This window comes from Poecilia mexicana, unplaced genomic scaffold (assembly GCF_051168715.1).
Source record: "Poecilia mexicana isolate PSO_F unplaced genomic scaffold, ASM5116871v1 scaffold_7, whole genome shotgun sequence".
Classification (NCBI taxonomy): Eukaryota; Metazoa; Chordata; class Actinopteri; order Cyprinodontiformes; family Poeciliidae; genus Poecilia; species Poecilia mexicana.
Genome location: NW_028263376.1, coordinates 286,647 through 304,260, shown reverse-complemented (window position 1 = coordinate 304,260; position 17,614 = coordinate 286,647). Strand labels below are relative to the sequence as shown.

General features: G+C 37.4%; 1 protein-coding gene across 1 annotated transcript in view; it reads left to right on the top strand.

The window, feature by feature from the left end:
- LOC106919985 (nephronophthisis 4) overlaps positions 1–17,614 on the top strand; it is a gene marked incomplete at its 5' end in the record, with an annotated part of 168,688 nt that overhangs the window by 131,237 nt on the left and 19,837 nt on the right. Inside the window, 5 exon segments of the mRNA XM_014990696.2 lie at positions 3,629–3,763; positions 7,758–7,948; positions 8,821–9,035; positions 16,632–16,821; positions 17,448–17,531. Of these exon segments, the coding sequence (XP_014846182.2) occupies positions 3,629–3,763; positions 7,758–7,948; positions 8,821–9,035; positions 16,632–16,821; positions 17,448–17,531 (815 nt within the window).

The window sequence follows — 17,614 nt, the reverse complement described above, 5'->3', positions numbered from 1 at the left end:
GCTGGGAAAGGTACCTCTGTTAATCAGCTCACTGCAGCCTCGCTAACTGAGTAAGTAAATGCTGACTTCTTATACTTGCAATACTCGATGGAGTGCAAATTGCAAGAACAGATGAGGCTCTCAATAAGATCTCAACAGCGACTACTAAGTTTTACATTCCTGAGAGGTTTTGGTCTTTATTAACATGGCAGATTCTTGCCGTCACTACAAATGTATCAACTTCACATGCATGATGCAAACGTGGCATTCCATCACATCCCAAATGTGCATTGTGGAATTGAGATGTGGTGACACTGGAGGCTATTTTAGTACAGTGATCTAGTGTTCAGGTTCCAGAAACCAATTTGAGATTTTTTCAGCTTTCGAGTGGCACAAAGCACCACTCAAGGTAGCCATCAGAAGATGGGAACACCGGGGTTATAAGAAGATGGACACAGTCAGCAACAGTACGGTACAAAGTGTGCAGAGAAAACAATCTTTCACTCTATTAAACTATCACCACCACAGTCCAAACGGTTTACAGAAGGCAGATTCTGACTCTACTAGCTGAATGTTGAAACTGAGATCAGGACCTGAGACACTTCCAATGTGTTACTGTCCAATTTTAGTAAACCTGTTTGAATTGTAGCCTTTGCACCCTGCTGTTTGCTAACAGGAGAGGTGCCTAGTGTAGTCTTCAGCTACTGTCACCTGCACGCTTCGAGGTTCAATAAGTTTCTCTGTACTTGGTTGTAACACACGGTTATTTGCCTCCGTTGCTCTTGTACTAACTTGAAGCAGTCGGCCTATTCTGTGACCTCTGACATCAACAAGGCGTTAACACAACAGCTGTTCACTGGATAGTTTCTGTTTTCCAGACAATTGTCTATCAATCCATGGTTCTTTGAGCACTTGATAAACTGCTGATCTACTAGGATTTTCACAAACACATCTGTCTGGCATCTACAACCAATTTCAATCCATTTTCTTCTACATTCCATTTGAGCGTTACACAAAAGCCCAGTGACACTTTCAAGCTCCAAATGACAACCGCAAACTTTTGGACTTTTTGAAAAAGTTGTTGCCTTAAAAGCTGTTTTGAATAAATAACTCCTAATCCAAGCACTTTTTTTAAATTTTTTTTTATTTTATTTTTTTACCTTGGATCCTATTCTGGCTTGATATGTCAAAAACTTCATGCTAAGGTACAGCTGTTGTACAGATGCTAATTCTGTGGATAATTGTGCCTCTACCACAGACTCACACTGATGGTGACCTAAGAATGCAGTGTGTGATCAAACATCAAGAGACAAATTTGTCTTAATAAAACTGAATTTGCTTTCTGTGTTGTCATATTTGCTTATAGACACGAGTCTCAGTGAAAAGAAGCAAGAAAACTTGCTGGGAAAACTGGGGCAACACATTCTCGTCAAACTAAACTATCTGAAATCAAACTGAGATGAGATCTATTTGTGGAGCCCCTGCTGGTGTCCTCAGGCAGATTCCAATGTTTTTTCTCTAAAGAATCAGCAGGATTTTTTACATATAAAAACACTAATAAACAGTGAGCACGGATAAAAAAAAACTAATGACATTGATAACAGCTTCTTTTATATATTTTATACAAGCAGTAAATTTCCCCAAATAATTATGCAAAGTTGTTGCTGTTTTTTAACTTTTTTGTAGCTCTTATATTGCTTCTCAGTTTCTGTTTTCAGGTGTTTTGCTCTTCATACTTACAATTTTCTTTCATGAATTCTCCACAGGATCTCAGCAGGTTTGAGATAAGAAAATGATGTTAGTCTACATAATTTGTTAGAGAAGCCTAATAGTTAAAGAACATGAGGTGTTCGGTTTTCTGTGGTACAAATGTATTTGACATAGTTAGTTTTTCTTCTTCATCAGTAGTGTTGATCATGTTTGTACACCCCATTGTCTCTTACATCTCGGATTATTACTCTCTCACCTGCATACTGATATTACGTTGTTGCCTGTAATTTGTTATTGCGTACATTTACACAAGCACAAACGTATTAGTTAAAAAATATTTCCATTTTACTCCACTTTACATTTCATTTACATTTGTGTTAGCTGATACATAAATACAGTATTTGTGTTGAGATTATGTTAAAAGTTTAAACTGCAACTGCTGCTGCTGTTTTTTCTTTACTTGACAAACATCTAAGAAAAATATTAGACGTTTGATACCATTTTGATTCTGTAGGTGAAAAAAAAAGTTTTAAGTTATTACAAGAAAGTACAAGTCACATAATCCAGTAACATTTGGATAATAATTGTCTTAATTAATGCAAAGTGTCATCTACTACAACGGTAGACAGGATAGTACTTGATATAATTCTTAATATTTATGTTCACTTTGGATTCAGTTGCTGAACAAGCTGTTGGAAACCAGGTTTGCTAACATTGGGGTATTCTGTCATGGTATTTCTCTCGGATCTGGTCGACTTTTGTCAAAAACTTTACATAAAATTCTTAGCCTTTTTAAATCAATACTATTCATAAATGTTTCTATATTAGTTTCTCTGTTAGCCAGTGCTGATTCCTTCTACTTTGTACCTACAGACTTTTATGCTTGTCGCATTAAACTATATCAATTATTTTTCCACTTATTCAGTATTTTCATAAATTATGTAGAAAAATGTTATAAAAATCTGTATAATATGAGTTTAATTGTTCATGACTATTTGGAAACTTTTTATTACTCTCCTCCATTCCCCTTTATTTTGGTGCCGAGTTCTGTTTGGGCTGGTTGACTCCTATTTAATATGACAAATTATGATCATTGATTAAGCCAGAATAACTCAGTGGACTCCTGTTGCAAGCTAAAATTTATTGGACTCACGTAAGCTAATTTTCCTGCAATATACTATATGTATATTGCAGGGGAGTTATTTTATTTTATTATTTTTTTCCATTTTGGAAAATCTTACTTTGTCTTCTTTGTGCCTCTTGTCATCTCAGATTTCTCTGATGTAATTCTTACTGAAATGATTTATAGATAAGAATATTCTCTTGTCTATCAGCACTTATCCCTCAGGATAAAAATATATTATCACCATATAAGCAAAAATACATTAGTGGAAGAAATTAGCTAGGACTTTATTAGAAATATGAAAACCACAGATAAAGATTTGCTGTTTTTTTTTTTTTTTTTTTTTTCAAATCAATGTAGAGTATGTTGCTATAAGAACTGTCTTATCATTTTAATGTGCACTCCGACCTCCGTCGACTTCTCAAAATATTGAATATTTAGATTTTCAAATCTTTGGAATCATTGTTTGCATTATATCCTTAAGATCTTTTTAATACCCACATTTTATAGTCACCTGATTAATTATGTAGAAGTTCTAAATGTAAGTTCTCCTTTAAGGAAGATTAACTTTGAAACAAAGCCCTGTCACATAGGAGTGATACAGAGTTAAAAATGACTTTTAATGCTACTGGAATCCGTTTATCTCTCATTTCTACAAAAGTGGCCTGACATCGGATTTGCGGCACTTCAAGTGTCTCCTGCTCCTGAAAGACAAACAATTTTGATCTGTTTCAACTTTAAAGTTGAGGTTCATCAGAGTGTTGATGGCTGTCATCACACACTTACAGTGATAACTTTGCCGTTTGTTTCCTGCAGGATGTCCAGCTGACCCCAGCAGGAAGAGGGCAGCGGACGGGATATCGTCTTATTCTCACATCATCACGCCTCGTAAAGTCACCACCGGCTTTAGAGGAGGAAGCCTGTCAACCCGAAACATCCTTCAACTTAACGGTCAGCACATCAAGCTTAATATGTTTTAATGCACCAACAAATTAGTTGCTGCCACTGGGGAAAGAATGTTTAAAAAAATAGATGATTTGGTTGCAGTAGCTTAATCTCAAGCTCTATTAGTTTGAAAAATAAAACCTTATAACAAGTGACGACAACATAAAGGAAGAGGCATCTCTGACCATTCCTCTTTGCACAATCTCTCTAGATGGTTTTAGTTTCTCTGTGTGCTTTGTTTTCTATGTCTCACTCCTCGCATTTTATATAAGCCTTGAATTTACTGGTAGAGGCAGCTCAATTTCTCTGTAAAATGATCCAATATTTTAAAGCATTCATAGAGATGCACTCTGATAATGTTGACTGGGTCATTTGGAAGAGAAGCAGGCCCACAGCATCACATACCCTCCACCTTACTTAAGTCGGCACGAGGTACTTTTTCAAATATAGTGAAATGTTGCGAAAAAGCTTAGCTTTAATCTAATCTGACCAAAAAACAAACAAAAAAAAAAAAAAACATGACAACAAATGAAGTTCCAGTAGAGTTTATAAATATTGTAATGGTGGGACAGGAATGTGTTTTGTTGTTTCTTACATGACTCCCAAACATTCCTTATAATGTAGAAAAAAGTCCAATAGTTGCCTTTTTAAAACCGTGTAATGCATCATTGGTCAGTAATGAAAGGTTTCTACAAATTCTGATCACCTTAAAAATATACAAAGTACAACTGAAAACATTTTCAGAAGCATTTAGAGGCACCAATAATTCTGTCAGCTATCCATTGACATTAATTTTATTAACAATAATCAATTTGAATGTAGGACTTGTTTCAGTTTTCAATGTAAAATTTTGCTATTGCAGTAACAAGTGCATTTATTCCAAACCTTTGCCATGAGTACTAACAACTTTGTTTACCTCTGAGTCAGGTTATTGCACATTGCAGTGTCTCCACTCAGCTATCAGTGTGTGTCTGAGCCCATGTTTGAGTGGAGCCTCAGTCACAGAGGAATTAGCGTCTTTTATTTGGGCGTTGACCGTGCTGCTGCCGCCGCCTTGATCGGCTCAGTCAGATACATTTCACATTCTTTCTATTGGCTGCACCAGCGAACCACTCAATTTTCAGGCTAATTGAGCTTGCACAGGCATCTCTAGTGGTTAGCCACAATCCTGTTTGTGTGTGTTTTTTTTTTTTGTTTTTTTTTTTTGACTCTGTGTGTCTGTGTGTGCAAGCATAGCCTTAGCAAAGGCACACAAACACACAGGGGGAAACCAATTTTTCCCTCAATTAAGCGAGCCATCATCAGTCAACTGGCTTGCTATTGGTAAATTTGCCTCGAATTTTAACTATTTCTGAAGCGCACACACTCAGAGCCCGAGGTTTCGCATAAGACATATAAAACAAGCATATAATTGCACAGTGTGATACAAAATGCATCTGACAGGTATAGAATTGCAGACTGGCCTGCAGAAATGATGTCATTTCACCAATATTTTAGCTTTATTCACTGTGACCAAAGCACTGATACACAGTTATGCTGCTAAGAAGCCCAATATAGCTCAGATTCTGTGTATAAAAACATATTTACAAATTGTTTCATGGGCAGGTTCACCTCACAATCGCTTTACACACTGTGGCAATCAGTTACTCACACCTCTTGTTGCTATGCAAACACAGGCTGCTCACTGTTTGCTCTGTTTCTTACATGTCTTCCCCACCACAGCATGTCCACTTATTGTCTCTTTTACATTCTCTCCTTCCTTCACCTTGGTGTGCCAGTTAAGCATACAGTTTGCCTAATTGCTTTCACTGGAGTCCAGTCACAGCAGCAAGACGGAGTGAGCAGAGAAGCTACACACCATTGGGTGGTGTATGTATGCGTGTGTGTGTGTGTGTGTGTGTGTGTGTGTGTGTGTGTGTGTGTGTGTGTGTGTGTGTGTGTGTTTGTGTCACTCTCCTGCCCCACTTCTTCCTGCCGGTGGCTGTGAAGGATAGCCAGACACTATCAGGTTAGCCCACTGGCTCCCAGCCTGATACGGCTTTGATGAGACTTGGAAAAATGTCTAAGGATAAGGAGTCATACGAGTAGGGGGGGGGGGGAGAAAAGAATAGCAGACATCAAAGAGTTTGCTTGGAAGCATGCAACCTAGAAATATTCTTCACAAGGAAAGTTTTGTAATACCCCAAATTTATCCAGGATTAATTAAGTCCAATAAAAAAGATTAGCAATGTTTGTTTATTGGTTTTAAAATGTTCCATCCAGGGTGCCGTGGTGGCACAAGGGCAAGGCACAGCCCATGAATTGACGCCTTCGTCCTCTTGCCGATGGTCGCAGGTTTGATTTCCGGCCTGGTGACATTTGCTGCATGTCTCCCCCCTCTTTCATAACCCTCTTTCCTGTCAAACTACTTTCAAATAAAGGCCCTAGCGCCAACAAAGCCTTAAAAAAATATTAAAAATAAAATGTTCCATCCACTCTTCCAGTTCGTATCCCAACTTTGTTCTGTTTGAAATCATGTAGGTCTTGAGTACACCCTGGAAATGTAGCCATCTATCACTTGGTTAACAAACACTTTGTTCTGACTTGTGAGGGCAGTTTGGCCAAAAAAAAACAAACATGAAAAGCGTCTGTTTGAGGTGAGGGGGCAAGCTGAGATACCCAAAGAAAACTTATGCACAAGTAGATGGAAACTTCATATAAACAGGCTGAAACAAACTTGAAAAACTTGAATACTTGAGAAAAAGTTGCTGGTTAAAGAAATATAATCTTCTTAGAGTGGGGTTGTGTAAGATGACTATAAGTATTCAAAAATCCTACTTGTGTGGAACTTGCAGATCAGAAAGTGAGTCAAATCTGCCACAATGAGAAATGGCTCTTATATAAATTAATCTTGCACTTCTGACAAACTACATTCCCTAATAATCTACAAAACTTAAAACAGCTAAATTCCTTTTGTGTCAGAATTACCGATATGTTTGTTTTGTTGTGACTGTTCATGTTCAAGGTGTTCCTTCAACTTAGCAAACACAAAACCTTTTCTTCTGCTAATTTTCATCTTGCCAATTCCTTTGGTTAGCTTAAATACTTATAATTAGTTTGGTTAAACTAATCTATTCAGCATTTTACATGGTGCAATATTGTGAAAGTGAACTTTAAGATTCTTTTGCAAAATGGTAGAAACGTAAAAAAAAAAAAAGTTCATAGAAAGCAGGATACAAGCAAGTGACTTCAGTTTGTTAGTTGTATGTGGTGCAGCAGAAAGCACTGATCAGCTACAAGCAAAGTATCTGGCATATAAAAAAAAATCCACTTCAAATGGACAAAATACTAGCAAATGCAGAAGCATTAAAAAGTTTGTTCTACCACTTGTACAAAACCAAACAGAACTGGGTTAACGCACAGGAGATGTTCCCAGATCGCTGTAGAAAACTGAGTGTGCGGGGAATTAGAAAAGGTCTAATGTCTGGTGTACAGCAAACACAGGAGGTAATGCTCCTGAAGAGCCTAAATAAAGGCCCACTTTACAGCTCACTCTCTCTCTTATGCAATTTACCGATGTACCAAGTACTGTTTTCTTCCTTTGCGCTGCTAATTTTTTTATGATTTATGACTGCATTCAGTGAGACTAGGTTAATTTTCCCCATTGCGAAAATGTAGACTCTCTCCAAGCTTAGGAATAGGGGGGCATTGTTTTTCTGGAAATCAACACTGTAGTTTAAGCTTTGTTTAAATACTTTCATAATTCTGTGACTGGTCCACTTGAATAAATGAAAATAATTGATAACTACATAATCACTGAGGCAAAAGAAGGCATCAGAGAATCTTCTCACTTGAAAATGTGGAGATCATAGTCAAACATTTTATCTCCATCTGTTTTTATTTGTATTATTTTTCTTCTAAAGTGTCATTTGGGAGTGTTGAAAGGTGTGAACAAGGAAAATGCATCATCATTATCAACATGAGGAGAACAGATTCTATTCGGCCTGTTTTTACTTGGCAGCTAGGAACACGGCACGAGAACACAGGCTGGATGGAGAGCTGGTGCTGCTGAACAGAAACAGGATCAGAGCTCAGGACATCACCCCTGAAGCACAAAGCCTGAACAGCGACAGCAGACGGCGAAAGCTGGACTGCATGGCTGCAGTGCATCGACTGGAGGCTAAAGAGAACACAACAGCAGCCGATGTTATGGTAATGTCCGACTTTACTACTGGTAAGGTCAGCAAAATGAACACGACACCACACAGAAACTTAGTGACTTTTGACACATGAGAGAATGCAGGTCAGTGTTAATAGTCACTCTGGTAAGAATGACCATCTGCTGTTTTACATACCAACATGTTTAATATGTATGATTTGCTAATAATTTTGTTGCTAAACATTTTTGAAAAATCAGCGTTTCATTTCTTAGCAGAGTACAAGCTCCAAAACAAGTGACATACACACACACATGCATGCCCACACGCACATGTATGTATTTATGTGTATGCTTTTAAAATCAAAAAGACATTTTGACAACACTTTTAGAAAAATATTTCCAGTATTTAACACTCCCAAATATGGCTGTTCTTTGTTAAATTGGAATACCTCGTTTTTATTCCAGACGCTTGACGTAGACGGAGAGTCTGCAGCAGTAAGCCTGCCTGCTGGGTTGGCAAAACATTTATCCAAACTGTACTGTGTTGTGTAGAAAGAAAGCAATCAGTGGAGAAGCAGTGAAGTGTTAAAATATGTCTTGAAATAGTCACCGAAAGGTCATGGAGAAAATTATTGATTCAGTGCAACCTGAGTTTTACTGGCTGTACATTGGCCAGTGTTTCTACCAGTAGTGATGACATTTTACTCCACAAAGTCATTAACTGAACACTGAGCTCTGAGAGCGTTGGAGCTATGAGCTGCTGCACAAGTACGCTGCGCAGAAGATCAAGACTGATCACAAAACTGCTCTGGAAACTGTCGTAGCAGTTCACAGAGAACATTTTGGGTGAAGACCACGATGGTGTGTAGTATGATGCCACTATGAAACATTTATCAGTCCTTTGGTGTTGTTTTTCTGGTGTCAGGGTCTAAATCCAGCAACTCAGCTGATCAGAGAACATCAACCCAGCGACGAGTACAGCAAAGCAGAGGGAATTGCGAGCATGCTGAGCCAGGCCATCACCACACAACACCTCCTCTATGCCAGCCTGGGCTCTGCTGAATACATGGAGTTTGTCCTGAAGAATCCCTTCAATGTGCCTCAGACCGTCACCATTCACAGCGACGACTCTGAGCTCAGGTGAGACTCTCCAGACCATTAGGAGGGTGTGGTATCTACCTTTATCTGCAACTTTATTACCGTAGTTTATTTTTGAAAAACCTAATCTTACTTTGAAAAAAAAAAATAAAAACAAAGGTTTTCTTAAAGAAATTAAGACATTTTATGGCCACAGCGTGATACTTCTAGAGTGTGTCAAAGTAACAAGTGTGTGGTGTGAGCTATAAACACATAACTTTATGTGCTTGAATATTTATCTGGAAAGTACTTTTATGTTACATTTTATGTTACAGTTTTGCACACAGATGCCCCATTATGACCATGTGGAACAATTGTTTGAGTGTTTTGAAAGTTTATGAAAAATAAAAAATCGGTAACATCATTGCGGATCTTGCCGTCTTTATAGTTCAATGCCACCCGAAAACTAAAGAGATCAGTTTCGTTGTACCTGTTTTCACCTTTTTTCACACATAATTTTTTTTTTTTATGTTTTAATGTTCTCTTGTTTTTAACAAGAAATCTGTTGAACTTTTCCTCACCGATATATTTTTAGTGAACTCGTTTATGACGGATTCATCCACGTGTGTGTCGTCTTTACCTGCATTTCAAAGTTGGTTTTAACCCGCTTACTGTGACATGTCGAGCCACATTTTCTTTATAGCCGCACACAACTTTTATTTGTTGCTCCCAATACTTCTTAATTTATTAATTTGTTAACACGGTGCTGTGATTGCTTAGTATGTGTTGCCTCTTTTAAACTGGAAGGATGTTGTAAATGTATTGGTGGCTCTCCAATCTAACACAGTAGGTGTGAACATGTGTTTTTTTGTGCCGTATGTGTTTTCTGTTGTTAGATCGTAACAAGCCGTGCTCCTACGTTAAGCTGTGTTCACACATTGTGAACGTGTTTCCATTTGTGATGTTAAAGCTCATGAGCCTATTTGTGCTCCGTGTTGTGGAATAATGTATTCTCACACCTCACACACTCCAGTGTAGCAGACTGAGAAGTTGGCTCTTAATTGACAACTAAACAATTCAACCATTTTAAAATTTCACTGCTCTTGTTATTACACTACAAGTTAGTACATAAAGTTAGGGCAGCTAAACTTTGTCTAGACACTTTACAAGTCAAAGAGGTCCAATTCATATCAAATTATATACAATCCACTTCAGGCCAGAATCAGTTCAAATCTAACCAGAAAAAGGCACAGAAGCACTGGGCCAGGTGAGCTGTCTGTAATGGAGACGGTGAAAAAATGCATAAATGGACAGGAAAACTTAAGCCGCTATGGCTGTAGGTTTTATCAAAAAGGATTTTTTTTAAACATGGTTTTGAAAACAGATTTGTAGTTTCTTCAGTGAACAGCTGCAGACATACTCAAATGTTATAGCGAAATTATAAACGCTTTCCATTTGTGAGGTAATGTTTTGGAACTAACAGCGACCCACAATCAACACTTCTACGATGATTACATCTTTATTTAGGAGCCAAACATTTATTACTCACAATGGCATTAACAGTGCCACTTTTCGGTCATGCCATCTGTTCTTCTCTCCTCCTCCATTTGAATTAATACATTATCTGGCCTGTTCTTTGTTATCAGACTCAATGATGATTTTGGATTTAAAATTGAACACCTGTAGGATGTTCGAGTTTTTTTTTTCCCCCTTAAACTTCAAGTATACATGCTAAAGAACGTCCATCTTTGCACCAGTACACTTTCTTTTTGGTTTGTTTTTACTTTGTGCCTCTGGGCCGTACTTGTCATGAAGCTATGAACTGTGGGCAATTCCCTGAGGCAAAGTCTGCCGAAACGCAGACTCTCTGAAAATGTTACACCAGGGCTCAAAACGTCTCGGAGAGAGTCCCGCTGCAGCTGACGATTTGACAGTGGGTCCTCACAGTATCAGCTGGAACCAGCTTCATACTTTCTACGTGTGGACACGAACACCACAAATAAATATGCATGCATATTTATTTGTACTATTCCTGATTAGTCCAAATAGAGGCGGATTATTTGGAGGTACAGTTCACATGTTTACGTCAACAATGACAAAGGAGATAATTTCAGTTTACAAGAACATTTCTATATGGCATCATGCGTCAACTTTTTTGCTCATTATTCACAGACACTTGATAGGCTCTCACACAATGAAGATTCTTTCGCCTTCAGAAACACAAACATGTCCTTGACACAGATGCATCTGTAATCCTGGCAAGATGCCAAATAACCCCTTTAATCCAAACACGGCAGCCATTATTCCTGATGTTTACACTTTTTTCTTTCCCCGTCTCCATGCCGTGCCCGTTTCTTTTCATTTAGCATCATTGTTAATCCCCGCCTTCACAGAGTCTTTTGTTTTGGATTCCAATCATGCCTGAGCTTTGGATTAACATATATCAGGTTGATCAACAAAGGCAGCGGCACACCATGGATAAATCATTATGGCATTAGCCCGGCCACTGGGCCTCCTCTAATTGAGAGTCATCAATCCCACTATCTGTCCTCTTACTGGCTTAGCACCCTCTTTGTTTATTTATTTCTTGACAAGGCAGTGTGACAATTTGTGCCAAACACTTTCACCTTTACCAAGTGCTGGAATGCGTGAATGAAGAACGAAACTTTTGCATTATTGGACATGTGTCTTTTGCAGCATCTGGGTTTCATTAGTGAAACTCGTAGTTCCCTAAGTGCACTGTATGTTTTATGGCCTAATGATATTTAAGCAACTCTCCTGCATGTTGATCTTCAATGTGTCGTGGATTATCCTTCCCTACATGGAAGAGATTAAAGACAGGAATTCAAATTATGATTTCATTTAATTCAGTTTTTTGAGACTTGATAAAACCGGGAATGTTTTAGTTATGAATTTATTGATTTTTTTTTTTTACCCTTTCAAATAAAAAAATGTTGGAAAGATTTTAGTTTCAGTGACTCACTTGACTTTGAGTTGTGCAATAAACCCTAAGTTGAAGAAGTTATTCACATACTTTAAACTAACTAAAAAGTTTATTTTCTACTTGTTAAAACTTTATGTAGATATGTTGAATAATTCAGACACAATCACTGACAAAAATCTCAAGTACCTTGAGATTGCGAGCAGATTAGGACACGTAACCATAGATTACAGATAGTTATGGACCAGTCACCGTTACAGAGGTTATGATAATGTTAATAAAACTGTGTAAAAAGTGACCCTCTCATTGTGTTACCTGACTGCAACAACCTGAAACTGTGGTCATCATAATCAAGATCATGACAGTACTTTAAATCCTTGTTTCTTGTCCATCTGCATGAATTCACATCACTCAAGTCATCAGTCAGAAAATGGGGAGAAAAAAAAAACATGTATAAATGCATCCGACTTCAAGTTGCAGGATGAGCCAAACGATGGAAAAAAATGTGCAACTCATTGCCCATAAAATGCTGTAATTTTTTTTGCTGATCATTTTAAAATCTGCATCAAATTTGAAAATATTTTGGATAGTCTTTGCAACATCCAAGACTAATTTAGAAAAAAAAACTAAATAATTCCAGTCCCCAAACATTTATTATAGAAAAGCAACTCACTTAGCTTTTTTTTATAAGTACTACACAAATTAATTAAACAGCATATACAATGTTAAGATTCAGAATAATTCTGAATATTTAACGCTCAGGAGCAAATGTCACAGACAGGGTGAAGCAGCAGGTTGTCCGGTCAGACCATCAATTTCAAAAACCACACACACAAAAAAAAAAAAAAAACTTGTAAAATTGCACAAAGGGTCGGTGCGACCCCGTCGGACTGCGCACAGTGTTAAAGGCTTGTGGGGTCTAAATGATCTCATCTCTGAAGACCGCTGGAGGGTTAAAAGCTTTGAGCAGCACTGGACTTGTTTAAGATATGGTGAAAGGACAGTTTTTGTTTTTTTAGCAGATTTAATTTTCCCTTAATACCTTATGAAAGTAATACCTAATTTTAGATTTCTGTTGATTTTTTCCAGTAATTAAAAGTTGAATTCCAAAATGTGTCACATTTTGTTAAAAAATGAATAAATAATTGCGCCTATTGCACCCACGTACAAAATTATTATTATTATTTATTTATTTTTTTTAAGTGGAGCAAAATTGTCCATAAAGATGGATGAAGGTTACATGTGCCAAATCCTTGCAAACAGATGTATTTTCATGCCCATTCCTGGCCTGTATCTAAAGCTTTTTACATCATAATCAAATTATTCATTTTTTTCCCACTCAGTGTAAAATTGCTTATCAAGGAGAAAATGGGGTGACACGTGTGATATTTACAGGTTTATTGTGTAGTCCAAATTCAAGATCAACACACCAAATGCATGCAGCAGCATTTCCAACCTCTTGATATATTTAAAATGAATATTGTGTCCTGTCAAAAATACATACATATACTGTTGGACGAGGTTACTCCAAAAACAAGAAAAATGGTCTAACAAAGCCCATAAAGTTTGAATAATAAACCAAGTCAATGATGGCCAACTCTTACCGATCTTACACAATTTGAGGCAAAAAGAACATCATTGTGAAATCCATTGTTATCCTTGGATAACAATGGATCCAAGGATCCATTGTTAAATATGAAAACATATTTCATATTCATGAAATATGTTTTCATGAATATGAAAACATATTTCATCTGTTTTCTTCTCCATCTCAGCGGGGAAGTAAAACTGTCTATAATATCTGTGTTGGACTACATGAGCAGCAGCTTGGTCAAAACACCAAAGTTGCTCTGCTGTCGCTTCCTCATCAATATTTCAGCCGATGTTTGACACGTAGGTTTCTTGAGAACCTGGGGCGAGCTTTGGGTCGGGTCTTTGTTCTACAAAAACAAACCAGAAACGAGGCTGACCCTACCTCTCAATTCCAGCATCAGTCTTTGAAGACAGAGTACTTAGTGAAAGGCTAAGCTAGCTGTAGCTTTGATGTCAGCACTTGTTTTCAGGCCCAGAGGCTCCTCTTGATGGACACGTTTGCTACCTGTTGCCATCTATTTTGTTGGGAATTTTGCACTTTGCTTGACCGAGCCCTGTGTGCTGGAAGACTGATGGCCAGCAGATTGTGTGTTTCCTCCCGGCTGTACTGCTTTGCTCCCATAATTCTTTTCTTTCTTTTTTCCCTATGCTGTATTCAGCTCTGCATTTCGGTCGTCTTATTCTTCAGTTTTTGGTTTCTCTTACTTTGCTGTTTTTACTTTTATTTAATAATTAATCGGCCAACAGTTTGCAATAAAAACTCGCAGGTGAAACAAACACCCATAAAAACCTCTTTGTTGTCTATGCCAAGGGCAAAATGTTTTATTCAGACCGCACTGTGGGAATATCCAGATACATTTCACAGAATTGACTGTAGCATCTTTTGCCTAAAGTTGGCAACGATGGAGCTCTAAAAAATTTAAAAACTCCCAGTCTCCTATTGATAAGAAATTTCCCCCTCCACTCCCATGGCTTCAAAGCTTTGAAGTCTAAAGCAACCATTCCCTGAATGCATTTGTGTGTGAAAATTTTTGCATACAAAGAGAAAAAGAGGAGGAGAGATAAGACATTTCGTCTCTTGGAATGGGTTATCGCGTTCTGGTCGTTATTCCCTGGAAATCCATTTATTAGGGGACCCAACTGGGGCAATTTCTGCCCTCTTTACACCTTTTCTATACACGCTGTCAATAATTTAAGGCAAATAAGTGTGGTGGAAGTGTAGCTGCTTGGTTCAGGAGTTTAGTGAAAGTTTACTCCTGGCTGTTCAGTAGAGTGTGTGCCAGTTAGACTTCAGACTTAAGATTTCCCTTTATTTTTTAAGATCTTGTGTCACCAGAAGTCTTTATTCATCAGTAGCGTGACAAGATTGGCAGAGAGAGAAAGGGACGACATGCAGCATGCTGAGGTCGAGAATCGAATCGTAGAGGACATTAGAGGTGCACTTGCTCTACCAGCGAGGCACACGACAGCCTACGTTTAAGGTTTTCTTCATGGCTTTTAAAAATACTGAGTTGTGCATTATCAACAAGCCTCCCAACTCATAACTATGTATGAAATGGCTGGTTACCTTCATTTCAGGAGATTATGTACTAAAAAATAATGACTAATTTTATTAAATGTGCCTTTCTTACACAAAGACCCATTACAAACACAAACTTCAGTTTATTTTGTTTGGATTGTATGTGACAAAGAGACACACAGTGGTGTGTAATTGTGAAGTAGGAGGAGCACTAGATGTTTTTTTCAGAGATAGTTTTTTTGCAAATCAAATTTTGAAAAATTTGTAGTTTATTTATATTCAGCCCTCCTGCAACCACACACTGTAGAAAAACATTTTTGCCGCAATAATAGCTGCAGGCCTACTTGGGTATTTCTCTGCCAGCTTCTGTTGAAGAAGCGAGACATGATGAGGCCATCATGTTTCAAACAACATCCCCATGTTTCACAGTGCTGTTTAGGGGTCATGCAAAGTGTGTTTTCTTACACATGGTTTTGCAAAAATATCTAAAACTTAAAGTTTGGTTTCACGTATCATTTTTATTTTCCATTCCATTTAGGTACTTAGGTTTACTTGTTGCTGGATTTTGTTGCTGGTTTATTTACTATTAAACTAATAGTGTTTATTACTGATTTTAAGAAGGTTCTAATTTGTTGACATTTTACAGACTAGACTATATGCATGAATAAAGGCATTTATTGGTGTTCTGGTTTTCTTTTTGAATTATGTTTTGATTGTATGTATCTTTACAATCAGCTTTAACCTTTTTGTGGAAACATAAAAAAATATGTTCAATGACTCTTCCAGTTCCTGTTATAATTTTTATTTGAGCACTGAATGTTTAAGTACTTATTTAGTTTCATGTGAATCACATCTAACTATTATTTTTTAAAATGTTTAATTTGGTTTCTGATTTGTGTCCATTCCATCAGATCAGTTTGTCATGAAGAAAACATTTTACGATCATTTCTGAACAAAACCAGTTTGAACCAAACATTGTGCATATTAAATTTAAAATAAAACAATCTTACAAGACTACATGCATTTCAAGACATCTGAAAAACAGTACTGTTTTGAAATGCATAGTAATATATGACAGTCATCTCACAACAGATTTGAAACTTTGATCTGATGCAAGTTTTGTCAAATTTGCAGAGGCTTCGATTTGCAGTTTGTAGTGCATCTAAGTGATTTATTTTAATCTTATCTTCCACAGCAACTTGCTTCTTAAAAAGAAAAAGTGAAAAACAAAGTGAGTCATGATCCTAAAGCGCTGTTGGGCTTGCATGAAAGCAAGATGGTTCTTTAATACATGATCATGGATTTTCTTACAAATTTATATTGAATTTATGACAAGTCTTCAGATATGTTCTTTTAAATGTGTGATGTACCCATTTTGGTACTTTTTGGAGTTTCTCTCGAATCGCAGACATGTTCCAAAGTTGCTTTCTTCCGTACCAGCATTTGGTCGTTCTACAGAAACAGAAACAGAAATCAGATTTTTTTTTGTCTCTTCAGCTCTACCACACGGTTTCCATTTTGATCGCATAACAAGTCGCATTGTGATCTAAAAAAAAATATAAAACTTGCTTTGATCACATTTCTGTCCTTTAATCTTTTCATCCAGCGTCATCACTGACACCGAGGAGTGGCGTTACTTCAAAGCAATAACGAAAACCTCTACCCCGCTGGAGGAGAACATGTTTCACGTGGAAGAAGCAGCTCCTGGTCCCAGGGTTTATCTCCGGCCTAAAGAAAGTGTCCACATTCCCCTGAAGTACCAGAGCTTCCTGTGCAACCACACCATATCTGTCCAGGTGAAGTTCAGATCAGAGGGTGACTTTGAATGAACTGTTGTTGAGATTTCTCTTTTTTTTTCCTCTCCCCGTGTTTATTGTTTTACAATATAACGTTTAAAAAGATTTTATTTCTATTTTTTTTTTTTAACCGTAGGAAGCAGACTTCATGCTACCATGTGAGAAAACTCAAAGGGACTTCTGAACACTAGTGTTTTTTGTTTGTTTTGTTAATGCTGATTCAAGTACATTAACATCTTTTGAAATATATTGGTCGTGAGCTCATCAAATATGTGTCTCAGCTGCGAAGAAGCCTTGCAAAAAAATGTGGAGCAAGGCTAAGACTTGAGGAAAATGTCTCCGCACCTCAGTGTTTAGTAATCACAGCTGATCTAGTTAAAGGATGCTCCGGCTTTCTCATTTTATTTCTTGTCACAAGTTTGGTTCAAAACAAGTGTCACTTACGTCAGATGTTGTTTAATCCTCAGAGGATTGCTGGTGGCTTGAAGCCCTTCGTTTGTTGTCTGTTGTTACCATTTACAGTTTTCTTGGCGGGGTTTGTAAATGTATTTCCTGAGAATAAATTGGTGTTTATATGTAGAGGCTCAGTTTTGATAACATTGTGTGTTTTTATCGAATCCTTACAGGGACCAAGCTTCCTGCCTACAGGCAAAGGTTCCCAGATGGCCAAGAAGACGCTGTCCAACATTATTAATGCCAAAATTATCAAGGTACACAGTGTCCCATTACGCCTTGTACAATATTCTATGGATCTTGAACTAGTTTTATCTCCAGCTGCAGATTTCTAGTTATC